General features: G+C 39.1%; 1 protein-coding gene across 3 annotated transcripts in view; it reads left to right on the forward strand.

Moving 5' to 3' along the window:
- Positions 1-24,026, forward strand: part of LOC147305705 (uncharacterized) — a 52,159-nt gene that overhangs the window by 23,620 nt on the left and 4,513 nt on the right. Inside the window, exons 11-17 of one of the 3 annotated variants that reach the window (XM_086278466.1) lie at positions 1,411-1,497; positions 7,489-7,641; positions 11,745-11,874; positions 11,994-12,026; positions 12,428-12,525; positions 16,037-16,153; positions 16,318-16,545. In XM_086278466.1, the coding sequence (XP_086134592.1) occupies positions 1,411-1,497; positions 7,489-7,641; positions 11,745-11,874; positions 11,994-12,026; positions 12,428-12,525; positions 16,037-16,153; positions 16,318-16,545 (846 nt within the window). The other 2 variants (XM_086278465.1, XM_086278464.1) reach the window with 2 other exon arrangements.

The raw sequence follows: 24,026 nt of genomic DNA on the forward strand, positions 1-24,026 counted from the left end.
CCAATGGCTTCTTCTAGTACATCTAGTGAATTAATAAAGTTGTACAATCAGTCTTCTTTTAGTTCCTATATATACAGTAGTTAGATGGCAAACAGTGCCTTGTCCACTCTCTTTTTCTTGTAAATGTTTTATGTCACTCTCATTTTATGTTAATGAGAGTGTGGGGAGTGAGTTGGAGGGTGGGGTGGGCTGTTTTTAACTATGTAAAGCACTTTGTGCTACATTGTTTTTTGTATGAAAAGTGCTTTATAAATAAAGATTGATTGATTGATTGATTGATTGATTGATTGATTGATTGATTGATTAAATATAGAGTAGGTGCACTGTATAATAAAGTGAATTAAAAGTCTGTTTACAGTGTATAGTATACAGTTTAAGTGCCCAGCAAACATTTCCGTGCTGTAAATACAGCTTTACAGAGCAGCTTGCAAATCAGCAGAGTCTTGTCTTTGCTGTTGACAGTTGGAAATGGTCTGGTTATCTGCCTTACAGCTCTGAGTAATCACTTCCCTCTCAGGATGCTTGTGGACATAAGAGTGGCATCCTCGAAGCATATTTTCCATTGAGGTAAAATATATTAGGGATGAAGCGTAGGTATTTTTCTTAAAATAAATCAAATCCTACTCATGCTGTCTGTGTTGTCATACTCTTGTATATAGCAGTCTGTCTCGCGCTACAATGTATAGGAGGTTTTATCCGGTGTATGTATGGAAGCTGGCTATTTTTCACAAAGCGAAAGTGTGCTGTCTCGCAGTAGAAAAGTTGCAATGTTTTCGTTTTTATAATCAGATTTGGTGAAGATGAAAATTTCATCTTGTGCGTTATAGAAAATGTTGTCAAAATACCTGAAAATCTGACAGTGACAAATAAGCAAACACTTTTAGTTTTTAGCCCAGGGTGATGTCCTTTTAGCGGTATTAGACTGACACAGAAGGATGTGTCATCCTCCACAACAGGGGAAATTATTACATGGTATAGATTTCTAACACTAATCCTGATACCTATCCGTAACTGTCCGTCAGACTAGGTGCCCTTTGCCTTTTGGGAGATGGTACCTGAGCATCAGCGAGCCAGTCTGACAATGAAGAATGATTTATTAGAGGTTAGCACAGACACAAAGGTCGACTAGGCAGCTCAGCCAATCGTTTCAAAGTGTCAAGCCTTCAGTTTCTCAGTTAAATCAGCCTGTCGACAGGCCTGCAGCTCTCTGCTTTTGCCTGCGGTAATCTTGAATCTGAGAACAAGCCTCAGCCATCCGATGACTGTATCTCCCCCCAGCATCTCCCAGCAGCTCTGCTTTTTAGATAATTCTGAATAATCACATGGAAATAGGCTGTGTGATGATGTGATAATTGCGCTCTCTTCTGTATATCCACAGCTCATTACCGTTACATCTTTTCTCTGCTACAGATGTGCAACATCGCCTACCTGAGCACACAACTCGACCTGTTGTTGACTCTGAGAGAGCTTCCGATCAGCATGAACGACCTGCAGCCCGTGAGTTCACTCGATCACCAGCAGAGTCAAATCAAAGGTCGAATTAGATGTTGAGCTGTGTTTAAAGTCTGCCCCATTTCTACAGGCTGAAAAAGGGTAAAACCACGAGACTGCACAGCACATAATCAAACACCTCTATGCAAATTTATTCTCTAATGCAAATGCTAATGCCCAGATACATCGTAGCTTTAGACATAAATGAAAAGAACATCTGTGCACAAAATACTATTAATACATGAAAGCTTTTCCCCCCTCTTCAGTTTGACTTTTAGGTTTTATGTGGCGGGTGAAGTAGTTTCTATTCTATTTGCTGGAATGTTAAGAGTCTTGAAAACACAAAAGCATGAGAAGCACTTTAAGACACTTTTCTTCATTTGACGGAGAAGAAAAGATGGCTCTTAATCAAATCAAGTTTAATTTTTCTGCAGGTGGTTTAAAACCACCAAAGTTTAAAAGAAAATCCTTATCAAAAAACCCAATGAAAACTCACTTTGGAGTTATCACAAAGGAAGAGATGTGGAAAGATTTATGACTTTTTCTTCTTTCTGCAAACTTCTAGACCCACTTCAAAGACAGACACTTTTAAATTAATACAGGTAAAATCAAATGAAAAAAACACACACTCACACAAAGTTCCAACTCAAATATATATATATATATCTATATCTATATTAATTTTAGTATCTTCTTAACCCTTACACGAACACCTGAAATGCTTTTGGTTTGTGTAGTTCGAGTATCCAGAGATTCCTGTTCATCATTAGTCAGACTGATCGTTAACACTCTTATCGCGCATTGTTGTTTATTGGCACTGGGGACTGCAGGGTGTAAAGATATTGCAGGCAGACAAGAATGCCCCCCAGCACCTCAGCTATTTTTTTATGTGATTCTCTCAAGCTTCTGTTTCTTTCAGCATCAGTGCTTCAACCCTAATCTCTTGTCTGCTGACTGTCTGAGAATGAAGAGAAACAATGGATAAGAATGATGGCACTGTAATCCATTGACTGTGACAGTAATTTTTCTTTGTCTAACACACAGGGACAAACATATTGTGTGCCGGCAAGATGACTCGACAAGAAAGATTAGCAATTTCATTAAGTTTCAATTTACTCTTGGCTTTTTGCTTCTGATATTGTTTTCTTTCTACTGTGTTATTAAAAAGGTCATTCAATCAAAAGCTTTGGTATTTGCGTACAGGTACACTGTGACAAAAAGGTAAGGTGCACTTCAGATTTAGGTCCTTCCTAGTACAGTGTGTTCAAACATTAGGGTCCTCGTAGTCGCAACATAGTTGCAAATCCTTGGATTCTCCAACACGACAGGCTTCTTAAGGCACTAACATTAAGAAGGATTTACCTGCCACCTGACAGACAGGACTTGAGGAGGGAAAATGGCAAAGTCACCACTGTGGGAATGCTTCTCACCTGTGATGTGCTTGTTGGTGTTTCACTGCAAGGATGACAGCTTTTACTCTGCATTGTGGCCCTAGCTTTTTCTTTAAACATTTGCTGTGCTCTGTGTGCAGCTATTTCAAATATACATATAAGAAATGCAAAGTCACAGAGCCAGAGCCATTGATGCAGTAGACAGGGAGGCATCACCTGAAGCTGTGATGTACAGAATGATAAAACCAAATGTAGTATTTTCAGTAGATATATAAATGGTGAACTATTCTAAAACAAGACACAATACAATCTTGTGTAATTTGACAGAAAGCCTTGCTGTAGTAAAAAAACACAAAAATAAAGAAAGCCTTGCAGACTTCATCTGAATGCACAAAACATCAAATATGAATATGAAACTTTAGCAACTTTAGCATTAAAGAAATATACAAATGTTTACCAGATTCACTTTATCCGTTAAAGGGAACTTATTATTCTAATTTTAACTCCATGTTTTTATTGTTGGATTCTACTAGACTTTAAATGATTGACAACTAAAAATAATCCTTATTATCTTATACCAAAGCTCTTCAGACCACTCTAGTTCCCACTTTAAGGCTACTGTCCCTTTAAGCCAGGTTTCTTTAGTAGGTGGGCGGGGCTTCTGTGCCTGCCATAGCCATATTTGGCATACCCCTTTTTAACAGCATACATCTCCTGGAGCATTGGTTCAAAGGGATTAGTTGTAAATACATTGATCCAATTATATGAAACTCAGGTTTAACGTGGACATTCACCATTGTAACAATGGTGAATAAAAAAGCACAGAAAAGTATAATAAGTCATCTTTTCTCCTCAGAAAACAGAGACAATCTGGGAGGCTCGGCTCTGTTTTTCTTCTTTGAGTTCAGGTTGGGCTAATTGTCTTCTCTTTGTAACTGCGGTTTTCAATTACCAGTGGGTGTTCTTGGCCTCCTTGCTTTTGGAGCCAGCAGTGAGCCTATTATAGCTTGCAGCATCCAAATGAAATAAAGAACATATATTAGAAAACGTATCTGGACAAGCCGCACACAGTTAGGTCTATAAAGTTTTGGACATTTACATAGTTTCTGTAGTTTTTCTTCTGTGCACCAATACAGTGCATTTTAAATCAAACAATCAAGATGTGACTGAAGTGCAGGCTTGCAGCTTTAATTCAAGGGGTTTAACAAAAGCACTGCATTAACTGTTTAGGAATTAAAGCCATTTTTATACAAAGTCTAACATTTTCATAACCTCAGGTTTATATTGTTAAATGGTGATTATGAAGCAGTGTGTTTCAGATATTACAGAGTAACATGAAAGCAATGTAACAAGAAATATAACAAATTACCTTTTGCAGGAGAAATTAAGTTATGTACTGCTTTACTTTTAAGGGAAGTGTTCAGGTAATATGTGTAATAATAACTTTTTTGAGTAGCATCTCCAACAGTGATAACAGCAAAAAGGGGAAATACCTGAACAAACACGCACAAACATTTGACCCACAGTGTGCAATTAATCTGCATGAATGTAATTTCTTTATTGCTGCTTAGCGATGGTGGTGACTCTCAATGAGAACCCAATGACAATCGATAAGAGATTTTAAATTGGTAATCGAATCGATAAGTGATATCGATAATGGAATCGGAATGGCTAAATTCTTATCAGTTTCCATCCCTACTCAAGAACAGAAAGGCCAGATTAGACAGAAAACATGTTAAAGAGCCTGCTTGGTTGGGGAAAAAAGTCTTTGGAAAAGTGAAACAAGATTAATAAATTGTATCAGTATGATAAGAAGAAAGAAACAGATGATGATATGAAGTACATCACATTATCTGTCAAACATGGAAGAGGCAATGTTAACAGCATGGGTATGTAAGACTATGAGGGAAACCAGGCTACTAGTGTTTAATGATGGTGAGACTGCTGCTAGAAGTAACAGGATGTACTGGGCTGTAATAAGAGTGGATAGCACTTCACAATGCAAATGGATAATGACCCAAACCGTGCTACAAAAGCAACTCAAGAGTTGCTCAAGGAAAAGAAAGGGAATATTCTTGGATGACTAAGTTATTCACCTGATCTTAACCCAATAGAGCATGCTTTACAATTATTAAATACAAAACTGAAAGTAGAGAGACCCACAAGCAAGCAGCAACTTAAGGTAGCTGGAGTGAGTATCTCAAGAGACACTGCTTTTGGTAATGTCACTTCAGGCAGTGATTAACTGCAAAGGATTTTAATCAATTTATTTGAAAAAAAAAAAATATATATATATATATATATATATATTTAAAATTACTTTCATTTGTCTAATTATCTTTGAGCCACTGAAAATAGGAGACTATGAATAAAAAGGGTTGTGATTCAATGTGAAGTGATGCAATGTTTTTGTTAAACTTCTCGAATTAAAGTTGAAAGTCTGCACTTTGCACATCACATCTCGATTGCTTGATTTAAAATCCCTTGTGGTGATGTACAGGGTTAAAAAAGTGTAAATGTCTAGCAACTTATGAGGATACTGTAAATGTGAGACTTATGCTGTAGTAATTTTATTTTCAAACTGTATTTTCTGGTTTTACATTACTTTTCAAGGATGAGAAGTTGTTGATTTGGAAAATGCACTTGAAGTTAACTTCCCCACCTCCAATAGATAACAGCACACAGCTGCTTCCCTTAGCTTTTCAATGGGAAGCATCCACCTCCCACACAATGAAGGAGACAGTATGCAGCGGGGCTAGCCTCCACTCACTGCTGTTTGCTACATTATTTGATCAAAAATTGTAGAGAAAGAAGAAAACAATACATGAGAAAACAATAGTTTTTTTCCTTTGGAAAAGTAAACAACTCTTATGTCAGCTTTCATGAACACTTCTGTCAGTGATATCATGGCTATGTTTTTTAAAAAAAATATTTTTTTCTGGCTTTAAAGTGATTAGAACATCAAACTGCTCAAAAAAATTAAAGTAACACATTGAAAACACATCAAATCTCAATGGAAAAAATACCATACTGGATATCTAGTATGGTATGAACTGGGTAATGTGTTAGAAAAGGATGGGCAGGCTTGTCCGTTTTGCTGAAATTTCTTTGCAGCAGCTCACAATAATATTCAGTATTTTGTACGGCCCTCACGCCTGTCTGACAACATTCAGACATACTTCTAATGAGACGATGGATGATGTCCTGGGGCATCTCCTCTTAGACCTTGACCGGGGCATCACTCTGATCAGAAACCTGGCGGCTTAAGTTGAACCGTCCGTGTGTCCCTCTGTAGATATGCCTTCCCTGACCATCACCAACCCACCACCAAACCAGACTTGCTGAATGATATTACAAGCAGCATAGCATTCTCCACAGCTTCTCCGCACCCTTTCATGTCTGCCACATTGTGCCAGATGTGGACCTGTCAATTCTACAATTCTGAAATTCTATGGCAAAAGGCATCTGGCCTCTACAGATCCGGGCATTGAGCACAGGGCTCACAAGAAGACGCTGGGCTCTCAGGCCACCCCCATGAAGCCTGTTTCTGATTGTTTGGTCAGAGACAACACCGGCCTTCTGGAGGTCATTTTGTAAGGCTCTGGCAGTGCTCAACCTGTTCCTCCTTGCACAAAGGGGCATATACAGGTCCTTCTGATGGGTTAAGGGCCTTCTACAACCTTTTTCCAGCTCCTTAATGTTCTTGACACTGTGCTAGGAGATACAGCAAAGCTTGTCCCATTTGAATGGATTGATGTACCCTCTGCTACGTAACCAACCAGATCAATATCTCAGATCTTTAACTGACGTTAATAATATAGTAAATATAAATAGTGTATATCAAATCAGAGAATCTTCTTAAAACAGGTTACAGTGCACTATGAGTTGGTCTTTATGCCATGGAGCTACAATAGTTTTCCATGTTACAGATGGTCCTGTGCAAAGAAGGTTTATATAATGTGTTCTGTATCTGGATATCTGGATATCTGGATATCTGCTTTCTGCGTTCTTTTCTCTTGTAACTGAGGTTGTCCCACTGGTAGATTTTGGGAAGTTGGGAAGTTATTTTTAAAACAGGAGCATATGGTGGGGGATGTTGTTGGCTGGCACGGGCTTATTTAGAGAAGCTAACTCTTTGTCAAGGACTATAATTCCCAAAGCATCAGCTCCTTTTTTCCCTCTAATACATCACTGGCAAAACCTTAAATTCCACTTTTATTTTTTCTCAATATGAATGCATATGCATATTCAACGGGATCTGTTTAGAGATAGTTAGACACAGAAATTGTGTGATATTCTAGGGGGATATTTGTACTTGACACAATTGCATACAAAATAATAATCTTGCCAAACAACCAGGTCCTGATTATTCATTTTATGAGGTCAAATGAGGTGTAGTGAGATGGCTGTTTATGTTTAGAATATAAAATTGTAAAGCCTGGAGTTGTTTTTTTCGACTCTTTGTCAGTACAGAGAGCCTCTAAACAAGCTTCGGCCTTATTCCACTTTGCATTATTGTTGTGTGGCAAAATGAATGTGAGAGCCTGTATATGGGTGGATTTCAGAACAAATGACTTTGCTCTGTGCCCTTGTGTTTGTCTTCCAGCTGATTAACCAGAAGATCAGAATGTGCATGCAGCTGTACTACTGCAGGTCATTTGTTTCCGTGCTGGAGTACCTCCTCGCCATTGGCAATTACCTCAATGAGAATGCCGGGAAGGAAAAGGCCAAGGGATTCCGTCTCTCCTCCTTAACTAAAGTACGAGTCCACCACTGTTGCCTGACCTTTGATTGAGTTGCAGCACAGAGCTAATAAGACTACTCATTGACATACACAGCAGGGCTTCTGTGCATCTTTCAGTTTTTCTCTCAGTCGCTCTGGATTACTCAGGTCTTTGAACATATTCACTCTAACAGTTGTGTGACTGTGTCGATGAATGGCTTCGCAGGAGGAATGAAACTTTGCACAAAATATCGCCTTTAGTGGCTCAGTGTCTTAGAAATGAAAAGAAGTGGAGCAGGATGAAAAGGCTTGAAAAAAATGTAGAGACTCAAATGAGAATATCAAAACTACAATTTACTGGATATCACATGTATCTGGTAAATAGATGGCAGGAGCTGGTTAGCTCAGGCCTCAGTCACACAGGCCTAAACTGTCACTGGCCGGTGACAATCCGGTAACCGCTGATCATTGGGGGAAACTGTGTACAGTATTCCTTGACTATTTGGTAGGTGGTTGCTGAAGATTGTTGGGAGTTCCTAGTGTGAAATTGATTGCAAAGAAGTGTATGGCACTGCATCAAAATTCAATTCACTTCAATTTTATTTATATAGCGCCAAATCACAACAACAGTCACAACGACAACAAGGCGCTTTATATTGTAAGGTAGACCCTACAATAATACATACAGAGAAAAAAACCCCCCAACAATCACATGACCCCCTATGAGCAAGCACTTTGGCGACAGTGGGAAGGAAAAACTCCCTTTTAACAGGAAAAAACCTTCAGCAGAACCAGGCTCAGGGAGGGGCAGCCATCTGCTGGGACCAGTGAGGGTGAGAGAAAGAAGACAGGATGAAGGACATGCTGTAGAAGAGAGCCAGAGATTAATATCAAGTGTGATTCAGCAGAGAGGTCTATTTACACATGAAAAATATATCAAAAATATCCTAATGAACCGTTTAGTCACTAGGAGATTGCTGTGGACCCCAGCAGTGGGCACTGAAGGTGATGGCTTGTATGCAAACACTCTCCAACTATTTGCCAACCAGCTGGGGAATACTTTTCCCCAGCAACTAAAAATTGCCAGGGGGGTTGCTGACCAGTGTCTAGACCTGCGTGACCGAGGCCTTATCAAATGGTAGAAACAGCCTTACTAGCTTTTCCCAAACCTGCCTCCAAAACGTAATTATTTACTTGATGGTTAGAAATATGATTCATCATGTCAGACTAGTGTACCAGCTGTCGGCTGGTAGTGGACAGTATATAAAAGGCAAATGGTAAGTATGTTCTGTTTTAAGCCTGTTTATCACTTTTCATTTTTAGCATCCCACTTCAATGGGATCACAGTGAATACATTTGCAAACCATGCTTTTGAGCACTAGCATAGGCTAATCACCTGACACTATCTTCAAAAAGAGTTACATTTGGTTCATAAAAACTAAAGTGACAACAACCAAAATGCAGCACTCAAGGCTTTAAAGCAATACTTTCCAAGCCAGCATGTGCCATGTTGGTTCCTGTATCCTATATGCACTGTCTGTGGCTTTAAACTATAAACAGACGGATTAGCGAAAGGCATCAATCTTTTCATCTAACACGGGAAAGACAGCAAATAAGTTTGTTTTCCAAAATGATTCCTCTAAGGTTGATTAAACTGATGAATGCACAGCTTTTGTCTAGGGTTTGCGACACTGTCTTTGTGTTTTTTTTAATTTAGTTTGAATCACTCTTTTGTGTTTATGTCTCTCTGCTGGGAATGTTTAAGGGGCAATGCTCTTGGCACAGAAGTAAAACGTCCTCTGCTCCATTTAATGAAGCCGAGGCCTTGTGTTGCCTCAGAGGTGTTTCCAGGTCTAATTGAGAAAAGTAAACTGTTGCTGTTTCAGACAGACTCTCTTCAAATTAATGGCTGACTGCCTCCAAGAAAAATGCATCGAGGTTATCTCAGATCTTTTTTTGGTTCTTTTTTCTTTTACTTGTGAGCATCAATACTTTGTGCATGTCTTGTATACGCAGTCCTCAAAGGCTGGCCTTGGCCTTAAATTGGTAAACAACATAACCTAAATAGAAAAAAAATCATTGGGAGCTGCTTTCACAGGATAAGAGAGGTCGTTCTTGAATTTTAATTATGCGGCACCATCAAATGTAGCGTAGCTTAAATCCGAGAGTCATCATTACCATTTCATACCAACAGCACAATTTCAAAGTAGTCACAGATAGCTAGTAAGCCTCATTCATACTACTACTATTAAAAGCCATTCAAAATAATTCCCATAAACAGAAGTGACAACCTGTTAAAACAAGTATTTCATAACAGAGTTTGAAATGGCATCGTTACACCAGGGTAAAAGATTTTATATAATTAATTCAGGCATCTGAGTACATATGTTCTATTACAAATCCCTATATCCTAGAGAATGCACAACTTTGACTTACAATGGAGATGTGCCTGGAAAAAAAAAGTGAAGCTACAGTTTGGCAAAGACCTGCAATCGGATGAATAAACACAAACAGGAATAAAGGAATAATATTTTGTGAAAATATGGACACCACACGGATATTTTAGCCACACAATTTTTGGGGGGAGCAAGACTGATATCGTGAAGTGAAAATAAGAAATAAGGTTGACAGGCTGAATTAAACTTTGTAGTTGTAGTTTTCTCTTTACAGATACACAGCCTGCCACTGTAACCACAAAGTAGCCAACTTTAACCAGCTGTGTTCCACATTTTATTAGGGCTTGCAATATTAATTTGAATGTTGGTGCTATAAATAGCTCTGCTTGATTGTCACATGCAAGAAATGCTGCTCTGGTGTTGCTGGTGTGTTACTGTTGCTCCAAGCTTATAAAGATGTTAGTCGTATTTCCAAGACCTGCAAACATATTTCCTTCCTTCCTTTTCACATTTGCTCTAAATCCTTTGTTTACTTTACAACATTCTAAAAATGGGTGTTTTTATATCCAATGGATGACGTAGTGTCTACATATATCCATGGTTAAAGTGTAAAATAGGCTTGTCTGCATGCTTGCTATTATTGAATTTGCACGGCTTTATAAATCAGACAGAGATATTGTAATATACATGTGTCTGCCTTTGTGCTACTTTTTAACCCTGAATCAACACAGTGTTTTATACATCTGGCCCTGGGCCTTTTGGAATAATGTGATCTGGACAGACAAATAAAAGATAGGATTGCAGACATGCTTTGGGCAGAATAAACACAGGTTCTCACAGAAATATCACACCAAGTGTGAGTGATGGTGGTGGAAACACTACGTACTGGGGTTATTTCACTGTGTCCGTGACTGGGCAGCTTGCAGTTATTGATACAACTCTGCATCATATCAAAGGATAATCTGAGGCCATCTGTCCAAGAGTCAAAGTGGAGCTTTTAACAAGAATTTAAGAGATCAAAAACACACTAATAAATCCACCTAGGAATGGTTCAAAAAGAAGAAACTGAGGGTTGTGTAATTGCTTAGAAAAAAAAGCCCAGATCTGAAATCCACTGAAAAGTTGTGGGGGAATTTGAAACACCCAGTACATGCAAGATAAAACATCTCAAACATCATGCAACAGAATAAAGTCAGCATGGAGGCGTCGTCAGAAATTTCAGAATTAGATAACAAAGGCTGGTGAACAAACCTGCAAATTGCTCACAAGAAGTTATTTCTGTTAATGCTCTCCTTCTGAGGCCAAAGGGGCACCTACTTTTCCACAGAAGAATATTACATGTATTGACATTTTTGTTGAACAAATGGCTGAAAAAGCTTTTTATTTATTTATTTTTGTTCCTTGCAGTCGTGTATTATTATAACCTTGAAACAGTTTCAGATAAAAGTGGATCAAATGTATGTATAGAGACATGTTAAAACAGCCAGAAGTGTCCTTGGGAAATGACTGTAAATTCACACACACACACAAACCTCCCATGGGTGTAAACACACTTTATGCATTATCCTCCAATTCTTCATTGGACCTAGAGTAACAAAGCTGCGTGTTTGCATCAGCACACACAGGCATGGATATAAAGAACATACGTACATGTTGTCCTTTATGTTGGAATCAGTATGTTGCATGGCAAGGGGACACAGCTCTGTTCTTCCCTTTCTCAATTTGTGTTTTCTCCTTCCCTAGCTCGTCCAGCTCCGTGGGACAGACAAGAAGTTCACCTTGCTTCATGCCCTTGTGGAGCAGATTATGTTGCATGAACCGTGCTTGGCCACTTTTCCCCAGGAGTTGGCAGAATTTGAAACTGTCCCTGGAGGTATTTGCTAGACAAGATTTGATCAAACCTGAAAGAAATCTGCGTGGCACTTTTTAGTTGAGGTCTGTTAAATGAAACGTGTATTTTCTCTGTGTTTCGCTGCCCCCTTTCTTGGATAGCTTCCATCAAAGGCTTGACCGCAGAAGTAGATGGTGAGTAGATCACATTTTACTACTGTGTCACATTTTACTACTGTGTCCAAAGACTGTTAAATTTGCTGAGATTGCTGTAATACTGACCCTCCTTTTTTGTGCCAACAAAGTTATTTGTGAGGAAGTGTGATCGTAACATTTACTCCATCTTCTGTGATTGTAGCTTCAGTATACTTTGTTGAAACGCCATGATCTCATTGTCTAGGGAGTGTAAGGTCTCAATCCAATATATTGTCTATATGATGACTTACAAAAACTTGCCACAAGCCACAAATACTGCACTCCACGAGATCACACAGGAGACAGCACCTGATTTAAAGCAGCTATTTACTTCGGTGCTCAAATATCATGGACGGTAACCAAGACGTGTGTGTGTGTGTGTGTGTGTTTCTTTTCTTCAGTCCTGAAGAATGAACTAAAGAAAATCACTCAGTATAGAAAAATGTCCAAGAAGAAAAATATAGCAGCTCAGAATCCAAACTTCTTCAAAGACCTGAAGGTAAAGTAGAAAACATTTTGCATACATAAAGATTAAATAATCATTTAAAATATGGCTGTCAGTCATTTAAAGTTTTAGGCCACATATCGTCCAAACAAAACTAAAAAAAATAAACTTTCTGTTACTGTAAAGAAGCAGAGTTCAATTCTGCAAAGAAAACAAAGTACTCAAGTTTGCTGGCTTATTATCTTACGTTTTGTGGTTTTGCAGGGCATGGATATTGCTTTTAGCAGTAAGAAATCTGTGAATCAGATGTAAGGCTTGGGTGAAATTGATCATTTTGGACGATATGATCTATTGTTGACTTGCAATCCAAGGCTATCTGCTGCACAATATAGTCAAAAGTAAAAATGATTATGCTCCTCCTGTTTTGTTTCTTAATCTTGCAAAGCCATCCTGTAGCCCAGCTCAGATTCTTTCACGGGCTGGTTCCAGCCTACAGGTCATGTGTGTAAATGCCTCGCATGTCCCATTATCATGGCAAACTGCTTATACGTGAAATTTCAGACATAAATTGTTCTTGTCCTTCAAAATTTAGTAAACATTTAGAAAATATTTAGTAAGCCGACTGCAAACTGTTTGCAGTAACACAAACTTTGGCAACATCATAATTATTCAGCTTACCGGGGTATTTACCAAGGCTAAGGACGTAACTAAAACCACCCAATGAGGATTTTTCATATCAGGCAAACAATGCAGCTCAAAAGAAAGTCTTTTTACTTATTTAGCTTTGCTGCTGAGGTTGGAGCAGTGATGGAAGAGAAGACGCCTGCACAAATGTGTGTGTTCATCCTACAAGAAGAATGCTTTATGTGAGAAAATAATTCATTTGCATAATGTCATCAGAATGGGTTGAGAAAAGTGTGGAAGATGTTTAGGAAATCTTTTCAACAGTTCTGACTGAATCATTTTTGCAAATGGATAAAAAAAATATCTAAGTATTGCTGGGTGCTTCAATCATGTCGCAGTGGACTTGACCTTCTGTCAAACATTATAAGTTAGAAAAATACACAGAAAGACCCTGACGAAAACCGAGTTGTAAACTTTTGCAAACAATAACATTGTCATGATCCTGGGTCTTTTGACCCAGCGTTTTAAGTTTGAGTTTATTTTGTTCATTAGGTTATCTAAGTTCATTTGGTTATTAGACTCCTTGTGTTTTCTTCCCCTGTATTTAAGTTTCCCCTCAACCTTCGTGTTTCATGCTGCGTGTCTTATGTTATCAAGTTTGTATTATCATGTCTGTCTCATGTTTCCTGTTTTATTTTGAAGGAGTCGTGTGTTCTTTGTTCATTGTATTTAGTTTCACTTCCCTTGTCCTGTCATTAGGCTCATGTCAGTCAGCTGTTCCTCCATGTGTTCCCACTTCCCCTAATCACCTGCTGTGTATTTAAGTCCTCTATTTTCAGTGTGTGATTGTCAGGTCGTCTGTTGTTCATGCCATGCTTCCAAGTTTCTTGTCTAGGTTTTTCTTATTGTTTGTTTAGATTCCCCAGTTTAGGTTTGTGTTAATTTTGCTTCAGTTTGCCTTGCCCTTTGTTTGTACCTTTTCTACCAGCCATATTAAACGGCTCGCCTTTTGTTAACATTTCAAGTTCTGTTCCCTGTTCCTTGGAGTCTGCGTTTTGGGTCCTTTTCTCAATTCATACAGTCTGCTCTCGCCAGACTGTGACAAACATGTTGTTAAATTTCTGTTCACTGCTCTGCTAAAGCAATGTTATTATGAATCTTTTCATTTCAATTTTCTCCCTCAGTCAATGTTTCTGGTAAAAATTACTGTTTTTTTCCTCAGGTTAAATTTATCATTAAATTAAATCAGGTAGTAACATTGTATATACATTTTAACTCCACCGTTTCCTTACAAATGTGGTTCTTCAGAAAATAAACAAAATTAAAAGATTGACCATATTTAAAAGCATTTTTAAAATCAATATAATTATTGCAATCGAAGTTATAAAGACTACGAAGACAGCAGTTTCAACTCCAGGTTGGAAACTCAAACGTGCATGGAGTGACTAGATCCTCACAAAGGAAAGCTGTTTTTCACATGAACAAATGAAACCAGTCCTTTCTCACATGTAGACCACAGCAGGAGACAGTTTGCACCAGCCATGTTCTCCCTGCTATAAATGCTCTGTTTGTTTAGAAGAGGGTGCTGCCTGAGTAAAGCGCACAAGAGGCAGTACACGGGACACTCATTCACCAGCTCTGAATCCACTTAACTAATATCTGTGCTGTTCTCACATCAGCACATGCAGAAATCACACAGGCTTTGAAGCAGAGAACTGGCAGCTTAAAGCCCCATCTGTCCATGTGGGATATTTGCACTGACATGTGCACCACATTTGGCCAGTGTCTAAAGGTTCAGGGCTGTAGTGCATTTGTGGAAATGGATTAAATATGTTTGTGTGGGACAATACAGGACACATCACTAATGCAGAGATGCAGTAAAATAAAGACCATTATGCAGTTTACAATTTTGGCCTTTAGGACTTGAAGAACATGTTTTTATTTGAATGTCACTTTCTCAGCAAACCTGGATAGTCCTCTTAAATTCGTCTGTCTCATTCTTTTTCTGTTCCACTAACTGTCAAAACTGTTGACAGTTACTAGACAGAACCGGAGCTATTTCAGCTCCGGTTCTGTCTAATCTAATCTTTGAGTTTAAGAGGGGATGGATCCATATACGTGCACATCTCATTTTGAGCCACCTGGATTTTGACCTGTAAGTCACATTCTTCCGCCATGCAAAAGTTATAAACAACTCTGGCAAAAAAAGGAAAACATATCTCTGTAAATTGCCTTCTGCACTTACCAAAGTATTTTCCCAGATTTTATTTTGCTGCATTCCTTATTTGTGGTAGTTCCCATCACATTCCACTGAAATCTGTATAACATGTTACCTTATTGAGACTTAATGTTGACAGCGAAAGGATGTGGCAGGTTAAGCTGCACTTGACCCATAATAACAGCATACTTTCTTCACAGCCAGTGAATAGAAAACAGACTTTTGTATCTTGCCATGTGCTGGAGTGCAGTCGCACATAAAGTGGGACACCTGGACACCCTAAATGTGTCTCTTTAAAGCCAGCCTCTTATGCTTTTTCTAATGCTCTGTCATTCATGCACACATATACGCGCTGTTACAATGGTAGAGCCAGTTTTTCTGTTCTCGACTTGGCTGTGACTACAGAAGTCTCACTCGTCTGCTCTTCAAATTAAGGGGCTACACTGAGGATTATCATGACATAAAGATAAATTTTTTAACTCTGACTGTAGTGAGTTCCATGAATAAAGACAAGAAAATCCACCTTTAATGAATCAACTCATCTATTTTTATATATTATGTACCTATATGCCATTGATTAACAGTACAATTATCCTTTAAAAAAAATCCAGGTAGCAGATCTTTAGTTTCCTCCTTTTATAAGCAGAATATTTCTAATTAAATGGTTAGCGTGAAGACTGACAAACTTACCAGGAGGTTCTTGTGCTTTTCCTTATATCCTAGATGGCGATTGAGAAATATAACGCAGATCTTTCGGCCCTGACGAAGACATGCGAGGAGATGAAGAAACTCTACTCTGACATACTGGTAATCCTTGAATTATTATTTCAATATCTCAGCGTCAAAGACAGATGGTTGATTATAATAAAGGTCAATCAAATGGACCAATATGGCAAGGCCATGATGATCCACTTGGTAAAATAAATCCGCTTGGCATCTTTCTTGGCCTTAAGACAACAATTCTGATGGCTAAAGATCCAAACGGGACACAAAAAGAAAAAAAGAAAAAAGACAGATGGTCCCCTGTCCCAGTAATGTCTAGATGGCCCTCTTCAGTTATTTGTCATCTCATCTTCCCCATGCTACACTGGGAGAGTACATTATTTCAAGAATCCACAAGGTTACTTTGTTTGCACCGCGTGTCCTTGAGGGCTTCCACAAGCGCATATAATGTATGTGATTTATACCTTATAACAATGATCTCAACGTCGTTTAAAACCCACCACAGCTGATTTGCTGTTTTGGAGTGTGATAGGTTTGTAGCATAAACCTATTCGCTGGAACGTTAAGGACAATCTGCTACACAGCAAAAAGCAAGACTCAAGGCACCAAAGTTCTCTGGTTTACTCATGCATGAGGGAGACCTGGCTGGAGCCAAGTGTCGTTCCACCACTTGACCACCATCAGACTCTCAGCCAGGTTTCCCCACAGCACTCCTTTTATTGTGGTTACATGAATATGCATAGGGTCATTAACATATAGCATCTTACATAGGTATACATGTAAACAAAGAATACTGTGTGTGTGTGTGTGTGTGTGTGTGTGTGTGTGTGTGTGTGTGTGTGTGTGTGTGTGTGTGTGGTCAAAAGGGCCATATAACATAAAAGCACAAAGGCAAACATCCTTGGTCAGGAAGAGGGTAGACTAGACCCCCCCAGTAAGGAAGTCCAGCAGTTCATCTAAACAGAAAAGCACTTAGACTAGAACAGACGTAGCTACGTTAATCCTACCATAAAACAATTAAGACAAGATGCGACCTCTTCCCGTGCTCCCAGGATGTAGGTGTGCATTCTAGTGTGGAATACACACCAAGCCTCTGTAGCCTGTTAAAGGTCACACAACTTATCACTACACAATTGATTATACACCTCTAAGCATATATGGTTAAATGTTTCCTAATACAAATGACAATAATAAACTCTAAACCCAACAGAGTGTTATACCTCCTTCATTGGATAATTTTAGGAGGATTAGTGAACATTGGTTTCCTGCAGGCAGAAAGTGTGAAAGACAAGTTCATCCCGACCCTTAATGTGCAATGTCACGTTGATTTAGGATGCTCTACAAATGATGAAAAATGACGAGATGTTGGAGCACCCCTGGTGGGATTTTCATGTAGTTTTTTTTTTGAGTCATTTGTTAGACCTTAAGGGGCGTACCATAAATTTAACATAGTTTTTGAGCTTCATACTGCTTTGTGACTCTTTGTATTTTGATGACATCTCATTTATACGTATATCTGAATGTACAATACATCCATTCGTACGTGAACCTTTTATGATTTAAGGGCTCTTTTGTGTGGACTGGACTCTGGAAACGGTGATGTTCTTTAATGAGAAATGCACCTGCCTTAAAAGCTCTGGTCGCATGGTGAGATCGACCATAAAGCGAACACCTCTGTCACACATATCATCAGATTTAGTGGAAGCACTGGTCCCTGTGTATTCTTTCATCACATTGTCCATAAAAGAGAACCTTTTCTTTGCTTACTAGCCTGGTTAAATTAGGTTTTCAGAGCTCAATCCCACTTTTGACATCTTAACAGGGGCTATGTCTTTTTTTAAGGAGTCACCCACCAAAAACAATCAATACAAAAGCAGTGCCTATTTTCTCACCTTTCTCATATCTCTATGGACAATCCATCATCATAGAGTCCACTTACCCTTCCTGCTGTATTTGAGAGCTGAGATATGACAGCATGAGCTGTGAGCTTTAGGCCCGGTAGGAAATTTTGTTATACTAGAGAAACAATTAGATTCCTGTGCACTCAAAATATTTGTTCACAAGTAAACAAAGGTGCCATTCAGCATTTCTCTAAATCCTTTAAAAGAATCATCTGCATCGATTCCTTTGTGTTTGGTGTAGATTTTATAAGAAATGGAAACAAGGGATCATTTAGTGTGTTTTACATGTAATTTCTTTTAAAAGCAAAGGAGTGGTTTAACATGTTGCTGCGTCAGAGCAAGATGAGAAGACTAATACCACGTTCATGTTGTTGTATGGTAAATATGAAGCAACAGACAGCAATTTGTTGATGTAGCTTAGCACAAAGTTTGGAAACAAACAACTCGTCTGGCTGAAGCCGTTGAGTCTGGCTGATTTTGTCTGGCACAGACTCTTTGAAGCTCCAGCCAGGCAGATATTATTTCTCCTTCATTTTCCTTCTGAGTCCTCACATTTGTCAAACAGCCGTTATGCTGTGATCACTAACACAGTGTCTGAACAGGCTGGACAGTGAAAGCAGCACCTTTGTTGTGCAGGTTTTGAAGATACTTACCACATAAAACACCGCAATAATCCAGTATTTATAACAATGGATTGCATTTATATAGCACTTTTCTAGGCAACCAAAGCGCTTTACAATTCCACTACTCGTTCACTCTCACATTCACACACTGGTGCAGGCAAACCACAGTTGTAGCCACAGCTGCCCTGGGACAGAATGACAGCCAGTAGGGTAAAGTGTCTTGCCCAAGGACACAACAACCAGGACAGAGAGAGCTGGGGATCAAACCGGCAACCTTCCGGTTACAGATGAGCTTCTCAACCCCCTGAACCACGGTCACCCCAGTATCACCAGATCAGAGAAAATAAGTAGATGGATCTATACTTTTTCAGTTCTATGTTGTATTGTGTGAACAGTTAGCAGCAGAAGGAGAGGTAGCAAATCATTTGCAGTAGTCTGACTGCAAACAGTGGTCAGTGAGTAGGCAAATATTGAAAGGCACTTGGCTTTGCCAATTGGCTGCTCCCTGTCTTTCATTATATTACATCAGGGTTAACACCTGGCAGGAATTTCTTTTTGTAATTACTGTAATAAGTTGCTGTCAACTTGATTAATATCATGTCATGTCTTTTGTATGCTCCGCTCCGTGCGTGTGAGGATGCAAATACTATCACACTTTTATATAAGAGCAAAGCGCAGTGAAGACCCTGCAGGGCAGCAGTTAGCTTAACATTACAGGGAAATCTTTTACAACCTGATACAAATACCACAATTGACACAAATGCTCTTTTTTGAGTGCCCTTTTAAAAAATCTCAATTAAAAATTCAAGATCGTAGCAATTTCCAGGGCAGCCTTCAACTCTGGTAAGAAAATATAATTTTTTCAATATTTTTTCAATATAATATTCAATATAATATAATATTCAAGTAGACTTGACTTCAAGTCTACTTGTTTCGAATTATGTATGCTCAAAGAGAGGTCACCTTTTGGAGCCTAAAGCTGTGTCCAAATTCAAAGGCTGCATCCTTCGGAGGCCCGTTTGTAGGCCGATTACGTCACAGCGACGCAACGAAGGCTGTCCAAATTCAAAGAATCCTCCACACACGGCTGACAAATGCTTCCTCCTTTACCCCAGATTTAAAGGATGGGTCGGGTGTATCCTTCGTGGCCCACCATATCCCAGAATTCATAGCGCGGCCCAGCCAATTCCAGTTTCTAACAATGGCAGCAGCTACTTAGTTTTAATATTACTCTTATTACTCTTTCTGGGTCACAAAATAAACTTACGCCAAAGTCCTGTTATATTTTAGATAGCAAGGAGCAAACAACTGAGTTTATTAAAGTCCACCAAGACAGCTGGTGACACAAACCTGAAGGCTAGACCCCCCAATTTCACAGCCTCACACTTCCAGCCTTCTCGGTCTTCGGAGGACCCGGCCGTTGTGGTCTACGTGGGCCGGGTCCTCCGAAGACCGAAAAGGCTGGAAGTACGAGGTGGCCAAAGAATTTGGACACAGCTTAAGATTACTAAGAAGCTGCTATGTGTTCTGCTCAGTTCAGGGCTGTAGTAGTAGTAAGTCAGTTCTTCTTGTCCAAATCTCACCCATGGCTACAAGAAGCTGGCTATTCAAGATGGCCCAACATGTAAAGTAGGTAATTTACCTTTTTGAAGGTCAGTGGCCTAAAATAGTAGTTACCTGAACTGGAATTGATGAAAACACAATTTAAAAATTTAAATTCTATCTACTTTGTACCAAATTAACAACTCCAGGTGGACAAACATACTGAATTGGGGGGAAGGAATAGCGGAGTAGCACGAATACATTATTTATTGATGATTTTTTAAAATGTTTATTTGTTCCATTTTGTTTCATCACGTTTGGAAACCAATGGTTTCAAGTTAAGCATGCTGCTGCTTTGCTTCAATGTCATCACAGTGAGGAATTCAGCTTTTGAATTTAACAATGGGAAAGAATGAGCCAATATCCACAGATCAGGTTACATAAAACCTGTAAAATGTTTTGATTTGATTGTGCTTATGTGGAGGAAAAAAACTGTTTCAATCAATCCAGCTGTCTAAACAAGCCATGTATCTTTTTTGTAAGCTGCACAAACATGGATGACTGAAAAATCAATCTCCGGTGTGTCTCTGCCTTAAGAGAGCTAACTGTTGATGCTCACACCAGCTGCAGTTGATTTGCTCTCACAGCCTCTAGTTTGTAAAGGCTCTGGTCATGACCACTTAATCAATGTGATAAAGGTCCAATGGATTTTTCCAGTTAATGTAATTCCACAACGAAGTTTAAAAACCAATAAGCCAGTTTTTCCACAGAGGCGTGCCGCTTCCTGTCAGGGAGGTTAGCGTGTAATTTGGGCAGGTAAGCAGGTCAATGGAAGGCAAGACTTCATGTGGTAGATATGCTTTCAGTGGAGCAGACAGTGTAGCTCGATCAAAAGTGCAAAAAGTTGACTAAACTTGTGAAGAATGCAAAATGCATATCATGCATTTCTAATTTATACATAAGCTCATGTAGAAATTGAGAAACACCTCTTACATACTGATGTAACCCCAGCTGCAGCTTGTCATTTAATGTGCCGATATTAGAATCATATCAGTATCATCTAAACCTCAGCAAGAAAGCAAATAAGCATATTTTTCTAAATGAGGAACATTTTAAATGAACATCCTTGAACAATAAATCCTAATTTACCTCAATATTATCCTAATCCAATATTATACCTTATTCTTAACATAAATCACTCTTCCACTATTATTAAAAATGTTCTGGTGGTGAATCGGCTGTGGCCTTTTTAAAGTTTAACTAGCTGACCTTTAACTGCATTGTCCCCTTCAGGCAGGGAGTTATATTTTAATCATCAGGCAGTGCTGCTTAAATGTAGCATCATCTCTAAATGTTTGATCAAAGTTTTGGAAGCTTGTTGTTAAGAATAAGCTACATCTGTCAATCCATTTATCCACCTGTCCGTCCAACTCTCCAATTTAGGGTGAGAGGTGAAGTACACCCTCAAAAGCTTGCTACTTTATTGCAGATAAATAAACTCTTCCTCATATGCTGTCGTTTTCCCTGGACTTTCAAAATTCAATTCAATTTAGTTATATTTATACAGTGCCAAATCACAACATCAGTCGCCTCAAGACAGCAATCATATAACCCCCTATGAGCAAGCAATATGGCAACAGTGGGAAGGAAAAGCTCCCTTTTAACAGGAAAAAACCTTCAGCAGAACCAGGCTCAGGGAGGGGCGGCCATCTCCTGCCATTGGTCGGGGTGAGAGAAAGAAGACAGGATAAAAGACAAATGACTTGTCAAACTATGGCTTCTACAAGATCTTGCAATGCAACTTGTGGTATCAGGAACAAAGATGTTATGAAAGACTGTGATCTGCAAAAAATATGGCATTTGGGAAACTATCTTCCACATGAATGCAACGATTCCCAGTAGAACACTCCCAGAGTGTCACACTGCCTCTGCTGATGTGCCCTCTTACCATAGGTGCTTTCTCTAGTGGACAGGGATCAGCATGGGAACTTTCAATCAGCCTGTGGCATTGGAAGCCCATACAAAGCAGGCTGTGATAGACTGTATGCTGTAACATCTTTCAATCATTGGCAGAATTAGAATTTTCAGAAATTTGTGCCACAACAGCTGCTTTGTGGTGGACCAGTGGTGGACTGGACCAGCCTTTTAGCTCTCTGGTCCTTTATTAGTACCTAATTTTCTTATAAGGGAAGGGGAGGAGATAGCTCAGTAGGTAGGATTAATAAAGTATACAAAAAAATTATATTTCACATGTGTTGGCAGTTGAATAGGTGAACAAAACTGGCAGGAGGCAGGAAAAAGATAAATTCATGAAAAAAAAGAAACAACAAAATACAGAGAACAGGGGAAAACTTGTACTAGTGCTAAGCACTAAAGCACTAAGATTTTCTGACAATAGGAAATAGTGGATGAACTGGGGTGATAGATGATGAAGGTGTGCCAAAAAAAACTGAGCAAAAGAAAGATGTGAAACTGACAGAAGGATAAAGAGACCAAGAAACACAAAAAACAAGAAATCTAAGAAATAATTTCACTTACTAAAGTCACTTAGATCATTATGCAAACCCATTTCTCTTTCTTCCACCTTTAATAACTGACTGGTCACTTTCTACATAATACATATATATGTATATCCCAACCTGTGACAGGTGCTATTGTTACAAGATCGTTAATATTATTCACTTTACCTCTCAGTGGTTTTTAAATGGTGGTGCTTTTCATATACCTTATATTTGAAATGTTTTTTGTTGAACCATTCTCAGGCTATTCTCGTAGTCTTCTTTAAATACAAGACCACAGAGCAATCAAGCATCCTTTTTCTTAAAAAAACAAAAAGAAAAGACCAATGTCATTTGAGGATTAACACAGGACAGTCTGTAGACACTTGCCCCACTTGTGTCCCATCCATTTTACTGAGTACTAAGACTGTGCCTCTGAAACTTCCTAAAAGTACAATAAACCCCTTCAGGAGCGCTGGAAAAATGATTAAGACTGACTGGGCTGTGGTGTAGTGCAAGGGAGCAGCAGGTTGGGGAAAAGGTGTCATATTTAGTCACATCTTGTCAAGGGGGCGGAAGGAGGGAATTCACAATGATGCCCTGAAATAGCCAACATGCAAATGTATTAAACATAGAAGCAGCTCATAAAATTTTGGGGCAGTTGATTTGCGGATGTCCCCAGACACTGGAAGCATGTTTTTAAAACCACTTCAAGTACTAAATAAAAGGAGACATTTTATATAATACGCTATAAAACATGCGCTCCAATTTTTCTAATACATAAAAGCAAAAATAAAAACATGAAGACTAGACTCTATCAGCTGTGTCACATTACCAGCCTTTTTTCATACAATGCACATGTTTAATGCACCATGTCAGTGAGACATGACATAAGAAAATCAATTCCACCTCAGGTTCTGCAGATAAAAAGTTTTAATATTGCTTCTTCGAGCACAGCTCAGACCTACAGGTTAAACATTATCCAAGACCCGCCTGTCGGGTGTGTAATGAACATTCCTGGGTCTGGTTTTGTAACTTCATTTGTATTAATAAAATCAACAGCAGGCATACTTTAGGTATGTTGATATTTTTATATAAGGATAGTTCAGTAGTATACAATTTACAATGGGGCGATCGTGGCTCAAGAGTTGGGAGGTCGCCTTGTAATCGGAAGGTTGCCCGTTCGAGCCCCAGCTCGGACAGTCTTGGTAGTTGTGTCCTTGGGCAAGACACTTCACCCGTTGCCTACTGGTGGTGGTCAGAGGGCCCAGTGGCGCCAGTGTCCGGCAGCCTCTGTCAGTGCGCCCCAGGGTGGCTGTGGCTACAATGTAGCTTGCCATTACCTGTGTGTGAATGGGTGGATGACATATTTATCCATATGGGTTAGTAAATTGATTTTATTGGGCCCAGCATGTGTTTGTGAAAA

The sequence above is a fragment of the Aulonocara sp. 'chitande type north' Nkhata Bay genome, linkage group LG20, assembly GCF_057382095.1.
Source record: "Aulonocara sp. 'chitande type north' Nkhata Bay isolate Kocher_YH1m ecotype deep benthic linkage group LG20, A_spYH_male_GT1.1, whole genome shotgun sequence".
NCBI lineage: Eukaryota > Metazoa > Chordata > Actinopteri > Cichliformes > Cichlidae > Aulonocara > Aulonocara sp. 'chitande type north' Nkhata Bay.